This window comes from Sorghum bicolor, chromosome 6, assembly GCF_000003195.3.
Source record: "Sorghum bicolor cultivar BTx623 chromosome 6, Sorghum_bicolor_NCBIv3, whole genome shotgun sequence".
Taxonomy (NCBI): domain Eukaryota; kingdom Viridiplantae; phylum Streptophyta; class Magnoliopsida; order Poales; family Poaceae; genus Sorghum; species Sorghum bicolor.
In genome coordinates this window covers 56,414,753-56,431,873 of record NC_012875.2, presented here as the reverse complement: position 1 = coordinate 56,431,873, position 17,121 = coordinate 56,414,753, and the positions used below count along the sequence as shown (strand labels likewise).

The following is a 17,121-nucleotide window of genomic DNA, read 5'->3' as shown; positions in this document are numbered from 1 at the left end:
TTTTTAAAAAAAAATGCAACTAAACAAGGCCCTAGTTGGAGTTAGCTGATTGCCTCGACCAAATTGTCTCAGTGAGCATGAATATATAGTGCGGAGTGCACCAAAGTTGCATCGACAAAAATGTGTGGTGCAGTGCCCATTAGCTATGAGGCTTTCAGGCTAGTTTTTTTTCGCCTAGAAAACAATCAAACACTTCTTTTGTTTTAACCTCTAAATAAAAAAAAAGCTGTGACAAACAGTTCGAAAAAGAGAGAGCCTATAGTTGCTAGCCCCTCGAGGTGGGGTAAGGTAGGTGTGTGGCGTGGACTCCACAGGCTAGCTAGTACGACGATGCCTTTAACGAATGAAGCTGATCGATCGATCCTCCGCGTTTCAACAGGGCACGCAAAGGTTGTATGGATTCACACGTCGATCTCTTTCTCAACTTGTATATAGGCCTTGTTTACTTTCACCATAAAACTCAAAATTTTTTAAGGTTCTCCATCACATTAAATTTTTAGATATATACATGGAATATTAAATATAGACAAAAATAAAAACTAATTATAAGAGCTTTGTTACTGTGCTTGGGAGGAACCAGCGGTTCCTCCTGTTAAAATTATTTGCAGCAGGTGTTAATTAAAAAATTAATTAAATATAATTAAGGGTGGTTCAGTACTGTATTGAATCTCTGACTCCCCGACCGAATTCTACGAACGCTGCTCTGAGATCTAGCTGCTCCCTGCGTAGCCGCCTCCTACCTCGCCGCCTTGCTGATCACTGGCTTCCAGTCCCTCCTCGTCGTACCCGACGCCGCAGCCGCCGGCACCCGCGGAGGATGCGTCGTGACACGGGCGGCCATCGCCGCGCACGGCTGCAGCTGCGGCTGTAGTGAGGACGTCAAAGCGAGACACGACGATGGAACTAGCCTTAGTCACGGCAAGGATGTCGAGACAGCGAAGAAGGAGCACCGCGGCGCCGGCTACCCCGGCCCTGCGGCTTCCCGTCGCTGGTCGTCGTAGCACGCTCAGGCAGGCGCGCACCGACGACATGAGGCTCGTCATCCAGACAGTACCCGTTGTGCGGCCGCAGTGCATCCGCGCCCGGCGCCTCCATGTCCATGACCGCCTCGTCGAGCACGAGGACGATCCTCCGATGGTGCCGCCGCTTCGGGAGTTGACGGCCGCTGCGCAGGAAGATGGCATCAGGATTAACGTTGCACAGGCGGACAACGACGCGGCCGCACTGGTTGCAGGAGAGCGTGTGCGCGACGTAGAGGACGCGGTGGCAGCACCCGCGGAGACGACGCTGCCAGGGCGCAGTGAGTGCCCTCCGTAGGTACCTCCGCCGACAGCTTGTAGGCCCGGCTATCGGAGAGTCCACTCATGCATTGAAAGAGCACCCGCATGAGAGCCTGCCCATGACGAGTGCAAGGGGCCGCTGCGCTGCCGGCGCGTCAAGACTCAAGAGGATAAGAGATGAAACATTTCGTAAAAAAAAAAAAGAGATGAAACAGCTCCTGAGATGTAAGAATACGGTTATACCCTCCCAATTTAGTTAGAAACCAGTTCCGGGTCCACATCTTTTCTTTCTGTGTGGTTCTTCCTATTTTTAGACCATTAGATCTAATGAAATGGAAGGCTCCTATTATTTCCAAGCACTCTAAAAATTCACTAATTATAAAGTTTAGTTGAAATTTAAGAGATGAATTTTTTGAGGCTAATTAGTCCGTAGTTAGACAATAATTATCATAAACAAACGAACATTTTACAGTGTCACAAAAAAAATTTCCTTTTATGAACTAAACCCGGCCATATCCACCTGTTTTGTCTATGACGTCTGTTTGCTCGTTCATAATCTCAAGCTACAGGTTCCATTGGTGAATTACAGCCATGATGATGATGATGATGAGTGATGACACACCCCTTGCTGTCCTAGCTAATACAGTAGTACGGACCAGTACACACTATGTACTACCCGTAGACAGCAGCAATCAGTCGATGAATGCTAGACCCGGTATTTTACGCGTTCCACCAATAAATATCTATGTACGGAAATACGAGTGAATGAGGATTGAGGACACTGCGCCATTCAAATGCCGTTGCATCAGAGCTCCTCTGTCCTCTCACTCTCATACTCCTCTCAATTACTCCCTCTCCGTTCATCCATCCTTCTCAATCACTTACCAGTGAAAGCGGGGTGTGGCTGCCTTGTAGATGGGATAGATTTGAATTATAACTATGATGAAATTTTAACCCTATTCACTAATATTCAAAATTTTTATGGATATATCCACATCCACAACCTTATATGTAGTTTCGCCACTGATTAAAAGGATGTAACTCTATAATACTAAGAGAAAGTTTAATAATACAACCCACTTGATGGCTGTAAGGTTCTTTGCAGTCTTCTTCCAGCCCACCCATACAATAGTTAGCTATTCATTATTAATATATGGTCCACTTATCTCTCTTACAAAGTTTCTTAGTTTCTGTACCTAAGTTAGCTGTAAGCTTACAACGTGCTTCTCTTCTCTCATCCACCTTAGCATTTAGTTGTCTTACAACCCACTATAAAAATTGCTCTAATGTTCACACATTTTTTATGATAACGAGATGTTCCACACGTATTCCCACCGTCCCATTGAAAGTGATGTTTTAGACTTCGTGCCAACTTGTTTGACCATTTGTCTTATTTAAATTTTTTGAATAAATATTATATATTTTATTATGGCTTATTTTATCATTAAAAATACTTTAATAATACTTTATTTATTTCATAATTTGTAAAAAAACAATAAGACGGATGATCAAATACTGTACTAAAAACTTAAAAACGTCACTTTTAAAGGGACAGAGGGAGTACTAGACAACATACAAAACACAGATGTCCGGTGTTATGCGTCTTGTGCTATGCACCACAATTGCTTATTAATCGGTAATACCAATAAGAGGCGCCCTACCCGCATTATATACTCTGAAGGGTAGAAGATTATATTCTAATTGGTTTTAAGTAAATCTTTTTCAGTCAATTACAGCAAGATAATGATCTACTGTAATTGATTTCCATGTTATCTATACCCAGTACGCCAGGTACATCAGAGACCTCTGAGTAGATTCTGCCTCCAGCCAATCGGCCCGACCAATCCTCATCCTAGAGGCCTGTTGGTTATCACTTTGGTGACAGTACCCGTGGACTATGCACTCGTAAAATGTTAAGTCAAATGATTTGACATGTATAATGAGCTTGTTTTATTCAATTTAACTGAGCTTTTTTGACCTTAAATAAATAAGTTTGTCACATAATAAATGCTAGTCCAATAAAAATATTAATCCCATATGTGAAATTAATAAGAGATTGACTCAACTTAAATATGTGGCTATTTTGTATACATGTTGTGAGTTGAAAAAAGGTGAAAGGCGAAACACACGCTGACACGATAGTCGCTAGACCAGTATTCGTCAACGAAGGTTTTATAGCTCCAAACAAAAGTGAGAAGGGTGAGAGGGGAAGACCACGGAGGAGCGATAGACTGATGCACCAAAGAAAGTGAGAAATCAAGATAAGTTGCCTTTTTCCACTGTATTAGGTATATAGATATATAAATTAGTCATAAATATAAATATTTATAGGTAGATGTGTATGTAATTTCTGGCTATAAACCAAAGTTCCAAATACCTTATTTATTTATTTATTTCTGTAGACTAGAATTGAGATTCTCCTGGTACTGTCAAAATCCACAAGGACCCTTCAGACCGTACGATCTTTTTGAACCATATCAAATCAGTTTCCTTTTCCACATGAACGCTGTCGAAAAGTAATCCCACGCGGCCTTAAAATTCGTCCTCCGCGAACAGGGACACCCTTGACGCAACACGAGACGTCGCGCCCATGTCGGCACGGCAAGCCCTTTCCACGCCTCCATGTCTGTACTTGCAGCGACCTCCTCCACCGCACGCTCCACGGCACCAGCCACCACCCCCTCCTCCCTTTCCACGGCTCTGCTGCTGCTGCACGACTGCGGGACTGCACGTTCAACTTTTCATAAAAAAAAAAAAAAGAAGAAGGGACTGCAGTCTGACGACGAGACGAATGTGCCTGTGGCCTCTGGCATGTGGCATGTGGACCTGCTGGGCAGCGGGAAGAAAGGACGGGAAAGCGACGGGTAACGTACGGCAGTGGGCCCCACGAGCCGTAGCAGCCGTACCACCGCCTTCCGTGGTTACGGAACCGTACAGGGGGGCGCGTACGGAAGTCCGCCCACCCGATAGCGACGGATCCGCGCGGGCTGGGGTGGGGGTGGGGCCCAGCTCACGTGCCGTCGCCCTCGCCGCCACCATTCTGGCGACGGCAACGCCCTACCGGTTCCACCAATTCCACGCTGCTGCTGTTGCTCCACGCGCGTGTGAGATGCGATGCGGCACCCGACACGTGTGTGCTCGTGCCCCTTGATGTGTGTGCGCCCCTGTGTGTCTGTCCGGCGAGTCCATCACCACACGACCGAGTCTCCGGCGAACGCCGCCGACCGGTGCGTAAAGCTCGGAGCACCACCTCTCGCGGGCTGCGTGACGTGTCGGCCAACCGGCGGCACAGGCACATGATGTCCGCTACGCAGTCCGGCGCACGCGATCCCAATTCCGATCCCACTCCACTCAATACCCCCACCCCATCTGGCCATCCCACTCTCTCGCGGACCCCACGCGCGCCTCGGGTACTCTCCGTGGTCCTATTCGTACACCCCCACCTCCACGTGGGGCCACAGGCACCGATGTCCCACCTGTCGGCCTCAGCGGCGAGAACCCCGCGTCTATATAGCAACGCCTGCAGAGCACACGCCCCCGCGGCCCCGCCTTTCCTCCGTCCCCCTCCGTGCAGCCTCCTCGGCTCGTCGCTCCCGCCTGGATCTCCCACCACCGCCGCCACCACCGCGCGCTACCGAGCACCAGCGGCGACCTGCGACCAGCAGGCCCATGACGATGAGGGGGCTCCTCCGGTGCGTGTCCACGGGGGCGTGCAGGGTGGCGCCGGGCGCCGTGGCGGAGCCGGTCCCGACTTCGCCGGGTTCTACCGGCGGGAAGGTCCCCGCGGGGCACGTACCCGTGGAGGTCGGCGCGGAGGGGGAGGAGACGCAGCGGTTCGTCGTCCCCGCCGAGCTGCTGGGCCGCCCGCCCATCGCCGAGCTGCTCCGCCGCGCCGCGCAGGAGTACGGCTACGCGCGCCGGGGCCCGCTCCGCATCCCCTGCCCCGTCGCCGCGTTCCGCCGCCTCCTCGGCGCGCTCGCCGGGACCGGCGCCGGGGCACCCGACGGGGCGCTCACGCTCGCCTACTTCACCGTGGTCGTCTGAGATGAGACGAGATCCCTAGCTAGCGTAGCGGGTTCCTTCTTCTTCCTTCCTTGAGGCGTGGCTGTGCAGAGGCGTGCGTGCGTGCGTTGTGCTGTCGGTGTTCTTGCTTGCTTCTCTAGATTCCATTTGTTTCTTCTTCTTCTTCGTTGCTTTTCTCGTCCCCTTTTTGGTGTAATAATATTTATGTAAATATGTAAATTCAGATCGATGAGACGTTTATTATTCGATATATATACAGTGCTTGTAGCGTAATCTTTGCCTTTTCCCTTCACCTTTCGGTGGACGACTCCCATCTACAACTTTTTTAGATGATTAATTCACTCTACTACTCTGAAAATCTTGGATTTAGCTGATTTTTTTTTCTTTTGTGAGTGTCAGCTTGACAGCTACTGGATTTCAGTCCAATATATAGTTGAGATCACATGACTAACTAAATAGAACATCTTTCGTCAGCTGCAATATTGTCCCATGCATACAAGTGGACCGACAGATATGTTCAGGTTAGTCACTCTATAGTCTATACAAAGTATAAACGGGGTCATTTTGTACGTTTAACCATATTTCCAGTTTAACTTACCGATACTTTATCTGGCTCCTTCAATTGGGTGGAAGATATTTTGAGCTACGGCTTGCAATTTGGCACACTTGCTGCTGCCATGTTGCTCCCAACCACTCTTCCCTGGACGAAATAAAGAGCATGTACAGAATTTCAACGTTTCATTTTCTGAGCTTAAAATACCTCAGCCTCTTTCTCGTCCTGGCTCCAGTACGAGAGAATTCGATGCTCTCCTGCCAAGCTAAATTCAGAGAACAGGATTGCAAGTGGCTGTGTGCTGTGCATACAAAATTCGAATTCTCTCCTGCCAAGCTAAATTCGGAGAACAGGATTGCAAGTGGCCGTGCCGTGCATATACATACATACAAAATTCCCAAAAGCGAGGTGCAGAGAATAATGGGGTAAAGCCAGCGTGTGGATGGACGTGATGAGACTGGAATGGAATCAGAGTATCAGACTATCTGAGGCAAGAAGAAACACTGGGCTCTCGTCGCTGCCGGTGATCAGTAATCAAACGGCAACTAACCACTCGTGCTGCGGCAATCATAGACGTATGTTAGCGTGTCGTTGCATAGTGTCGAATCTAATCGCGGATATGAACACAAACACACGCACATCTTTCAGCGGACAGCCATCCATCCAAAGTGGAAGGAGTCTACTGATTCGGATGGACCGCAATTCGCAAAGGACACTTTGGCTTAGTTTTGTTCTTGCCACTGTTACTTGCTAATTTGAAACGACAGCTTGCTGTTGACTGTTGTGTGTTGTACACTGTTAGTACTACTACTTGGGTACTTGTTCGGTTCATTTACTGAAAAGCCAGTGCTTATCCATCTACGGCCATTGCTCACCAGAGAACCAGTCATTAGTGCATAGGAATCAGTTCCGCACTGCATCCTTCAGCTTTAGCAGTTGTTCGTTTGTGTATGAGCCGTCTGCAGTACAGACAGATGGGGGGAATATGAAACTGAACAATGTTTTGCTTTGTCGAGCAAAACCGTCAGATAAGACTGCTCTTCAATGCATCAACAAAAATCACAATTGGTGATGGTGAAAAGGCCCGCTTCTGGCACAGCAGTTGGTTGGACGGCGAGGCCCCAAGACATCTAGCGCCCCACTTGTTCGAGCTAGTCAAAAGGAAAAACAGGTCGGTCAAGCTTGAACTTCAAAACAATAACTGGCTTCGATCTCTAAGCGGCCGAATCACCACCGTTGTCCAAGTTGAAGAATTTGTCTCCCTGTGGGTCAGAATCCAAAACATCCACCTCACACCGGGCGTTCGGGACTCCATTATTTGGAGATGGACAGCTGACGGCACTTACTCCACCAGATCAGCTTACAGGATACAGTTCAAAGGTTCCTATGGGGGCTTCCGGAGCAACCTCATCTGGAAGGCTCATGCAGAAAACAAATGTAAAGTGTTTGTTTGGATTCTGGTGAGAGGAAAAATCCTCACGGCGGATAACCTGCAAAAGAGAGGATGGCCACATCAAGACCACTGCGCTTTGTGCGGTGGCCCACTTGAGACAGGGCTGCACATGGCACTACTCTGCCCATTCGCCAAAGCAGTATGGAGCCTTATTCTACAATGGGAGCACTTCGATGCCCAATTGATCCTACCATCTCAAGATCCAACCCTTTTAAGCTCATGGTGGGAAGAGGCCGAAACCAAGATAACTAAGGGGGAAAGAAATCGTTTCAACGGTATGGTGATCTTCACTTTCTGGAATATCTGGAAGGAGAGGAACAGAAGAATTTTCAACAACGTCCATGAATCGGCAATGCAAGTGGCTGCAAGGACCAAAGAGGATATCGAGCAAAGGAAGAGAGCACTAAATTGGAGGGGGTAGTATATAAGCAAAATCTGTAACTGTTTCTTTTTACCCTCCAAGACCTTTGTGTACATAAACTCTTTTTTCCTCTCTTAATTGAAAGGCAGAGCTCCTGCCATTGCGTTCAAAAAAAAAAAAAAGATTGCACGGCCGTGTTAAGTACAGTAAAGTTTCACCAATCCGCAGGATCAACGTCAGTAATGGTCTGATCAACAGCAGTCCATGATCAGGGTACGAGACCAGACAACCTAGTCAGTGTCAGGAACTCCAACTCACGTCTCAGGCTTACTACAGTGATGAACTGAGTCACTGACCCATGTGCTGATGGGGCGCTTTGCAATGCTTGACGACAGCCTGAGGGCAGGGCACCATGTCTTTGACAGCCTCCGATCCGGTTCTCCGTTGATAGCCCTAGGCGCGCGGTGCGTGTCGTCGCCGCCACCGCCACCGCCACCACAATGCACGACCGTCCGGCGAGGCGCAGGAGTCTGTGCCGCTTGCTCAGCCAACTGACGACCAGCCGGCGGTGAGGCGGTCAGCGGCGCCGCAGCACGACCATCAAGATGCATGGAAGGTGTGGCCTGGAGAGATTTGGGAGAGATGGGGCGGGCTCAGTTACGGGCTCTGGACGTGTTGGGCTGGTTGGTAGCCAATTACCAGGCCCGACTCAGATAACCGGTGGCAGCTTATTGGACCAGGCTGTGGTTCGGCTTCAGCTTGTTTCACCAGTCACCAGGCCCAGCGTCGTCCTGTGCCTGACGGAAATCTTTTGTAATTAAACTACAGTTATTTCCTATATGGAATTGGTACAGAAGTGTGAGACCTATAGCAGATGCAACATCTGGAAGAGCCATGAGCAACCCATGATAGATCTCATTAATCTTCCTAGTTCAGCAAAGCTGGAGACCATGCATGCATTGGGAACTGCAAGGTGTAAGGCTGCAGCTCCCCGCAGCTGGCCGGAGTGTTCACCTCGCTCGTGGATCTCTCACTTGAAAACATTGAGTTCGTTGCTGGCAGTGGCCACCTCCTTGCCCGCCTCCTCTCGTCGGCATGCTGTCGGTCACTGCAGAAGCTAAGCTGAGGGAGCTTAGGCTCCTAGAACTGAGTGAGCTACTTATCGAGGCTAGGGCACTCTTGGAGCTGTCAATATCAAGCAGGCCATATGTAGGCCCTGCGACTCTGAAATTGAAAACTCCTAGCCTCCGGATTCTCCATATAGAGGATTACACAGATTGAAAGCAGGCCATATATAGGGAGCTTAGGCCATATTTTAATTTCCTGGGCAGAGCACAAATATTTTCTCCAATGCATAATTATCCTTTCATCCGTATCTACATTCAAATAGTATCGTTTTGTTTTTGTTTTCCCTCTTTCAAGGCTACTGCATACTGTTTCCATGGATTGATTCTTCATGAGGAAGAGACTGAAGTTCAAAGGGATGGCCATAGCTACTCTGCAAACATCAGAGAATTTACCAATGAGAACAAAAAAAAGGCTTCTAAGGCTTTTCACACAGCTCCACCAGCATCAAGGTCACTTGGCATGTCCAAATGTTTTCATCAAAATCGGAGTTTTCAATAGTGCAACTTCCTTATCTCTGGATGATCACATTTTTCAGCAATGGAATTTGGCAAGGCTGTATCATAGGGCCTTTATTTATTATTGGGCATCATGCATGTTATATATTTCCTACCCCAAATTAAACACGGTGTAACAAGAGGCAATGAGCAAAAATCTTGGTCTCATATTATCAGTATCTGACTAGGAAAACATGATTGCTACTGCGTTTTTTACGGTGGACGATCTCCGTTCACACCATTGGAACTCATTGGAAGACCTATATTAGATTTAATATATATAACATATATACTCTGCCAGCAACCATTTTACCTTCAAAGGGATTAATTGTCATAAGTAACCATTCAGTGGCAACAGCATCCATCCATGATCCATGGGCTGGTGCCCTCAAACGATTCTAGTGCTGAACCAAACGTGGGTGCTGACGTTGCCGCACTTGTGCACGTTATCCATCGTTTGGCAACCGGACCTTCTAGCTCCGTCCTGAGACCTCGACACGGCCACGCCACCACGTACCAGTGCAACGGGCCCAGCTGTTGTGTCCGTGTGATTGACCCCTCGCCTAATTCTGGGCACCAGCAGCAGCCGCACCCTACACCAACTAGACGAGACAAAGCACATCTGAAGGCTTCCCCTTGGCATCGATCGCAGCAGCAGAGCATAATACAGAGCGTTTAGCAATGGCGCCGGTGAAGGTGTTCGGGCCGGCGATGTCGACGAACGTGGCCCGGGTGCTGGTGTGTCTCGAGGAGGTCGGCGCCGAGTACGAGGTCGTCAACATCGACTTCCAATCCAAGGAGCACAAGAGTCCCGAGCACCTCGCCAGAAACGTAAGTAACATTCTGCTCTCTCTCTGTCTCGGTTGTTCTTTTCCATGAATTGTAGAGAAGCAGCATGCTGATGTGTTTGTTCCCTTGCATGCATGCAGCCGTTTGGCCAAATCCCGGCGTTCCAGGACGGTGATGTCGTGCTCTTCGGTACTTACTATCAGTACAGTCCTTAATTTTACTACCAGTCCGGCCATGTCTGTCTTTGTACTACAGTCCATCTTCCACTCTCAAGTCTCAGAAGTCTTGTTGTTGTCTGTTTTCAGAGTCCCGAGCGATCTCAAAGTACATCCTCCGCAAGTACAAGTACAGCAAGTCATCAGCCTCAGCCGCCGACCTCCTGCGCGAAGGCGACCTCAAGGAGGCGGCCATGGTGGACATGTGGACGGAAGTGGAGGCGCACCAGTACAACCCGGCGCTGTCGCCGGTCGTCTACGAGTGCCTCATCCACCCGGCCATGCGCGGGATCCCCACCGACCAGCGGGTGGTGGACGAGAGCCTGGAGAAGCTGAGGAAGGTGCTGGACGTCTACGAGGCGCGCCTGTGCAAGCACGCGTATCTGGCGGGGGACTTCGTCAGCTTCGCGGACCTGAACCACTTCCCTTACACCTTCTACTTCATGGCGACGCCGCACGCGTCGCTCTTCGACTCGTACCCGCACGTCAAGGCGTGGTGGGAGAGGCTCCTGGCCAGGCCCTCCGTGAAGAAGCTCGGCGCCACCATGGCTGCTGCTGCCGCTGCCGGTGTCAAGGCTTGACTTGAGCGCGCACGGGCAAACGTTGTTGGAGATTTCTTTGATGCATGCGTTTCTCATAATAATTAATGTATGTAGGCGGCGGCTTTTGTTTTGTGTTTGTTGTACCTGGAGTACTTCACGCTTGTGCAATCTCAACGGATCGTGGCTTGTTTGCATTGCCTCTAGTTTGTTCCCTGATGTTAGGGACGGAATGCATGGTTGTGTCTTATTGTTTGGTAAGGGTCCTATTCTGTGACTAGTAAGGAAATGAAGGGCATGTGGATCCCATGTTCTAAACTTTAGAGCTTTATAATTTTTAGTGCACTTTAGCTCTTTTTTTGAAGTCTAAAGTTCTAATGTGAGATGAGCTAAAGTTTAGAGGTAGTATTAGATCATCTGTTAGAGCTTTATCTCTAACGTTTAGAGCTATCCTGTTCTGAAACTCCAGTGCTTATCCGTCTAGCGTTGTTTTGCTCACCAGAGAACCAGACTTGCTCCGTGGCAGAGATGTTATGTCGTTGCATAAGACGTTGATAGCCCCACCACGTATCAGTCAAATTTTTTTCATCTCTTTCTTTGTCTCTTAACTCAACCCCCTTTTCTTTTGTTTTGTAAGTTTTGGATCTTGTAAGTTGTGAACCTCTTTTTCAATAAATCTCTGCAGGGGCGAAAGCCCCTCCGGTTCTCTAAAAAAAAACGTACCAGTCAACAGTCATTATTATGCTTTGTATTAGTGCTTAGAGGAATCAGTTCCACACTTCATTAATTCTTCAACTTTGGCAGTTGTTCCAGATTCCTCAAAAAACTTTAGCAGTTGTTCATTTGTGGTACAGTACAGACGAGGGGAAAGATGAAACAGAGCAGCGTTTTGCTTTGTCGAGCAAACCGTCAGAAAAGCTAGCACTACATACAGGACCACAGGCCACTGCTGTGTTGAGCAAAGTTTTCTCTTGTTTAGTTTCGAAAAGTTTTTTATTTTAGGCACTGTAGCATTTTATTTTTATTTAACAAATATTGTCCAATTATAGACTAAGTTCAAAAGATTTATCTCGTGATTTACAAGTAAACTGTGCAATGAATTTTTGTTTTGTCACTTATTAGTTTGAACCACTTCACCAGAGAAAACAGAGCCATTCCAACCCATAAGAGTACCTCCCGAAGCCCCATCAGATGGAGAGAAAGCAAATTATTAAATCACTTAGCAAAGTTCTTGATGTAAGAGTGATCAAAAGTTTGCCTTTTTGTCTCTTGAGTACTACATCTATCCCAATTTATATCCCAAATTATAAGTCATTCCAAAAATCCTGAATCTTAAAGAGTCAAAAGATCTCAAGTTTAATCAAATTAATATGAAAAGATAATAACATTTATGATATCAACTAAGTATCATTAGATTCTTTATTAACTACATTTTCATAGTATACCTATTTAAATTAATAAATTAAATCTTTTTAATTCTTTCTATAATTTAGATCAAACTTGAAATGTTTTGGCTCTCCAAGATTCATACAATGACTTACAATTTAGAATGGAGTACAAAAAATTGCACAATCACTTTCCTCTTTTTTCTATTGACTGCATTACACTTAAGTCATCAGAATTTATACCCCTAACATTCCAATTCAGGATGTTCCAGCTTCTGTTAGATGTACTGTTGTTACTGTTATTGTTGTCATTCCTATCATTGTCATCCATGGGAGCAATCACGATTCCACAACTTAACACCCAGCAGAGAAAAAGATAAACACCAGATAAAACTTAACACAAGAAAAATCACAGCCGAAGAAAGGGCCCAAACAGCCTTAACATAAGAGATTAATCTTTGTCCAACCAAACATCAAGGAAGCCTTCCCAGAAAAGTGCGAAGGACATAAGTTTTCAAAAGGTAGTCTGGCAGGGTTCAAAACCAATCCCCATAATACAGCAGTTCCACGCAGGGCATACCCTTGGTAAAATAAAGGCTAAAAGTGCAACGAATCACTGGAAACTAATTGGAGCTCCATTCAACTACTACTGCTCGAGCTTGCTTCATCTGGTCTTGAAGCAGTAGTTCAGCTGTCACCTCTGACGGAGCGATGCAGCACTTCTCAGTTGCGATTATCTGAATTTCAGTAATGGGAATTTAGCGTCAGGGGTTTTGAATTTATCAATAGCAGAGAGATCAGGAAACTCAATTGCTTGTGAAGGTGAAGGTGAAAGAATTTTACCCAACAGATCAGTCTGCAATGTGATTTTTCTAGCCCTTGACTTGTTTTTGGAGATAGGCTTTTTTGAGGCTGAAATCACTTCAGGCTTATGGCCATCTAGAGCTTCGGCCAGTCTTGGGCTTCTTCTCAGAGTAGCAGTGGAAATTGGAGTATTAGGCTTCCTCTTCCTCCTCTTGAGAATGTCATAAAGTAAAAGTTGTTTAGTTTACACTACTTTACACACAGTATAAAGAATGTTTAGAAGAAGTCATAGAGTAAAAGTTGTTTAGTTTACACTACTTTACACACAGTATAAAGAATGTTTAGAAGAAACACTGCGATTAATACTGCACCCTTTGTCCATAACTTGACATATAGATAGCATTAATTAAAAAATAATGTTTCCTATCTGGATCAAATCCAGATTCTGCCATAGTATATTGAGATGAAATTATATATGGCCCTATAGTTTGGTATACACACATACAGTTAAATTGGAGTGCACTAAAATATCACAGGGCTGCATCATCAGATTGTTCTATGAAGAGTGCACCACTATTTTAGTAAAACCTATTATTTGGGAATAGTACCAAAAAGAATCAACTAAAAACAGCACTGTTATCTACTTGACCAGGAAAACGTTACAGTGATACATAAAAGAGAAAAAAAAGAGCATTTCACAAAACTTACTTGAACATGCTCCCCAATTATCTGTATTTTTCTTGTATCAACTTCTTGCTCAGTTGCTCGTGGCCTTTTCAGATTGCTTCTTGGAACAGCAGCCTCAGTTACCATTGGATCCTTCGTGCCTGCATAGAAGTATTATTAAGTGTAACTAAAGCTTGACTCTGTAGTAAGAATTATACAGGTAAAAGGCGCTCAACTCTTTTGCATATATATGACCTCCTGATGAACTTTCAGAGACTAAAGGTGACAAATGTCATTCCTACATGAAATCAAGAGGTGTAGACACTGACATGTGCTGCTTCCCAGTAAAACAAAAGTCTTGAGAAAGTTTTTACGGTTCTGGTGACCAAGGAACTAAATCTCACATTTGCAGAACACAAGATTCATGCAGTAGCTAAATGCATACCAAATCTGAATCACAATGCAAACAAAGGGACCACACTCTAGAAGCGGGAGTGGAAAAGTAACAACTATCACAAATAAAGATAAGGAGAGAGGGGATTAGCAGCTTGTTCGAGTCAGTAAAACAATCTTCCTGAACGAAAGGATCAATCCTGCAAGAATGCTCAAAGTGCCCCTTTTGCAACACAAGCATGTGCATATAATAAAGATGGACTACTAAAACTGAAATGTGGTGGTTGGTATCACTAGATCAAATATTGAGAAGAAACACAAAATTAAACCCTAACCACAAGCAATTTCAGCAGTCAAAGTGCAGATAACGGCCGGTCCTGGTATAAAAGAGCCCAAAAAAAATGTTACAGCAACATCAGTGAGCAGAAGTTGATGCAAAATGTGAGACAAGATATATTAGCAAAGAGGTACAAGTTGTATGGTTCATACAACTTGAGAAAGATGTAAACTACTATATAATACAAAATATCCTATGTGAAAACAAGGACTGAAGGTGGATGATAAGGGACATGCCAAAAACCAGGTAATTTTATGCAGAAGTAGACCAAAAGGTTTTAAAAAAAATTGTGGAGTTTTTAATAGCCCAGACAGCAAGTCGAAATAGTAAAGCTGACTAAACTAATGCAAAAATGGAGGTTTACAGAAATGTAAACCAACCTTCAGTGGAAGAACTCTCAACACGATGTCTGTCATTGATCACCAGGCATTTTCCAGCTTGCAAACATTCATCTGAAGAAACCACACGAGCTCATTAGTGCTATGCATACAAAATGACTTGGAGCCGCCATAAAACCTTGGCATGAGAATTTGAACTGTGATAGCATCCATGGGTCATATACTAACAGCATCTCTAGCACAACGATCCATTGTTGCATATACAAGAAAGTTAAAAACATGTAGAAGAGTTCTACCTAAAATCTCTGCCATCCGGATCATTGTAAATGGCTCAAGTGGTAAACCTGTCATGTAAAACATTTTTATTATGTAGAATGCATCAGTACAGTAAGAAGTGCAAACCGCCAATTAGTAATTAGGGGCTAGAATTTTGTAGGTAACAGACCTGGTTGGCTTGTCTCCTTGGGAACAAAATACCGGGCAAGAACATCTGGTGGAATCCGGCCTAATTTCTTGTGAAACCTGCTGTGACCCCTTGAACTGTCAAGAATACACAACACGTCACTGACACTAGCTGATACCAGGATTGAAAGTAAAGTGGAACTGAGTTGGAATAAAATTGCATGCCTCGCCCTGAGAGGAAGCACGTTTGCTGGCCTGACAATGACAGGGCAGGGTGGCAGTCGGCGCATGTCATCAAACTCTGGCAACTCAGTAAACAAATCACCAACGATCTCCGCTGCCTTCAGCCTCACCAGTGCCCAGTTAATCCGACCCCTGGCGTTAACGTTGCCAAATAATATTAGGCTTCATCATGCATGCAGTGTTATGGACTAGGCAGGGCAAACAGAATGTAAACGAGTATATAGACAGCTTAAAGATGGAGATGGAGAGGCAGACCAGGCTTCCTTGCAGCACACAGACCGGATGATCTCAGCGACCTTGACACCACCGGGCCTGACGCGACCTTGCCAATCGAGCTCATGGCGGGCATACGGATCGTATAGAGGGAAGGTGGAGGGGACAGTCGGTTTGTATCTAGCGATGCTGGAGAGCAAGGTGATGAAGATGGTAAGGAAGTTGCCACCGTCGGTCAGATCGATAGCCGGGACGAAGCGGAGCACGTATCTGACGGCGTCGGTCCACAAGCCCTGCCGCACCATATGCTGGAGATGGGACACGCGGAAGTACACAGTCGTCTCCTTGGACAGCCTGCATAATAATAAAAATATAATCCGCGCATCAAATTCAACCAACGAAACCTCGATCAAAAAGAAGGAAGAGGAAGGTTTCACGAAATTTTTGGGGATCTCAGTCGATTGACTATGAATGCCTCCTCTAAACGAAGCGGAACAAAAACCTACGGAGGAGGAGGAGGGGGGTAAAGGGGACCAAGGAGGAAACATAGTAACGTCAAGCTACGAAATCGTATCATCCGAGCGAGAAGTAACAAGAACAACATGTGGCTGTGCGGAAACGAAATCATTCATCTCAATAAAGGGACAGGAGACAGGGAGAGATGCATAGGGTTCGTACGCTTCGAACGCTTCGTGGTAGCTGTAACGCCAGAGGAAGGAGAGGAGCCGACGGAGACGAAAGCGTCTCACGCACTGGTAGTCCAGGGAACGAATCAGACGACGCTTGCGCTCGCCGGAGGCGGAGCGCGTCATTGTTGACGCCGAGAAGGGGGGAAACGGCTGCGGCGGGATTGGGAATTCTTGCAGTGGCAGATTGGGGAGAAGGACGCTTGCCGTTTGATGAGGATTTGAGGAGTACCAGTAAAAAGTAGTATTATAGATCGATCGGACTGGAAGGGGAAAGGCCAAAGAGACCAGGAAGTCAAGTTTGACGTCTCTGATAAGTGGGTCCAATATTCGTGGGCCACGGGGTGTCATTGAGGTGAACAATTGCTTGCCACGTGTATGGCTGCATGCGCACCGCAACCGCCTAGGCGCCTACTGGATGCCTCCTCTTCGTCCTTCGATCCTTTTTTTTTCCCCCAACCGTGATCCTCCTTGTTCCTCCGAAACAAACAAACAAAAAACTTTCAAAAAGGAAATGTCCACGTGGTTGTCTCGAAAAACTTTAATATTTAATTCTTGATTCGCAAGTCTCTTTGTATTTGATACTCTTTTCATAAGCCTTTCAATATTTGGTCCTAGACACACGGATTGTTTCGATATGAAGGTTTTACTTGTGTGACATTTAAAAAATTAGTTATTATCTATAAGTCACTAAAAAGTTTGACCACGTTGTCCATTTTTACCTCTAACAGTGTCAAACTAGTCAATCCAAGTCGCTTCTTATTTCTGAGAATACGATAAGGTACTTCCATACCACTAGACAAAATAGATGAATATTAT

General features: G+C 46.1%; 3 protein-coding genes across 5 annotated transcripts; 2 read left to right on the top strand and 1 right to left on the bottom strand.

Moving 5' to 3' along the window:
* LOC8074707 (auxin-responsive protein SAUR71) lies at positions 4,826 to 5,576 on the top strand. Its single transcript, XM_002448490.2, has one exon. It carries the CDS (start codon positions 4,950 to 4,952, stop codon positions 5,322 to 5,324), a length of 375 nt encoding a protein of 124 aa, XP_002448535.1. The 5' UTR covers positions 4,826 to 4,949; the 3' UTR covers positions 5,325 to 5,576.
* LOC8066788 (probable glutathione S-transferase GSTF1) lies at positions 9,839 to 11,158 on the top strand. Its single transcript, XM_002448489.2, has 3 exons — positions 9,839 to 10,123; positions 10,222 to 10,270; positions 10,387 to 11,158. The coding sequence occupies exons 1-3, from the start codon at positions 9,974 to 9,976 to the stop codon at positions 10,875 to 10,877; spliced, it is 690 nt and encodes a 229-aa protein (XP_002448534.1). The 5' UTR covers positions 9,839 to 9,973; the 3' UTR covers positions 10,878 to 11,158.
* On the bottom strand, positions 12,630 to 16,533 carry LOC8074706. 3 transcript variants are annotated; one of them, XM_021464049.1, is made up of 10 exons: positions 16,295 to 16,532; positions 15,659 to 15,970; positions 15,386 to 15,535; positions 15,204 to 15,298; positions 15,055 to 15,102; positions 14,801 to 14,872; positions 14,419 to 14,460; positions 13,733 to 13,851; positions 13,064 to 13,235; positions 12,630 to 12,957 (listed from the first exon to the last, which is right to left on the bottom strand). In XM_021464049.1, exons 1-10 carry the CDS (start codon positions 16,426 to 16,428, stop codon positions 12,944 to 12,946), a joined length of 1,158 nt encoding a protein of 385 aa, XP_021319724.1. In that variant the 5' UTR covers positions 16,429 to 16,532; the 3' UTR covers positions 12,630 to 12,943. The 3 variants fall into 3 exon arrangements, with proteins under 3 accessions (XP_021319724.1, XP_002447103.1, XP_021319725.1); XM_002447058.2 differs by lacking the exon at positions 14,419 to 14,460; XM_021464050.1 differs by lacking the exons at positions 12,630 to 12,957; positions 13,064 to 13,235 and adding an exon at positions 13,927 to 13,988 and having other exon boundaries at positions 13,759 to 13,851; positions 16,295 to 16,533.

Excerpts from the sequence above, each read along its gene's own strand:
- LOC8066788 (XM_002448489.2), top strand. The coding sequence starts at position 9,974 with ATGGCGCCGGTGAAGGTGTTCGGGCCGGCGATGTCGACGAACGTGGCC. Across the intron at positions 10,124-10,221 it reads CCGAGCACCTCGCCAGAAAC|CCGTTTGGCCAAATCCCGGC; the intron begins GTAAGTAACATT and ends GCATGCATGCAG. Across the intron at positions 10,271-10,386 it reads CGGTGATGTCGTGCTCTTCG|AGTCCCGAGCGATCTCAAAG; the intron begins GTACTTACTATC and ends GTCTGTTTTCAG.
- LOC8074707 (XM_002448490.2), top strand. The coding sequence starts at position 4,950 with ATGACGATGAGGGGGCTCCTCCGGTGCGTGTCCACGGGGGCGTGCAGG.
- LOC8074706 (XM_021464049.1), bottom strand. The coding sequence starts at position 16,428 with ATGACGCGCTCCGCCTCCGGCGAGCGCAAGCGTCGTCTGATTCGTTCC. Across the intron at positions 15,103-15,203 it reads CAAGGAGACAAGCCAACCAG|GTTTACCACTTGAGCCATTT; the intron begins GTCTGTTACCTA and ends TTTACATGACAG. Across the intron at positions 14,461-14,800 it reads TGAGAGTTCTTCCACTGAAG|GACCGGCCGTTATCTGCACT; the intron begins GTTGGTTTACAT and ends CTTTTATACCAG.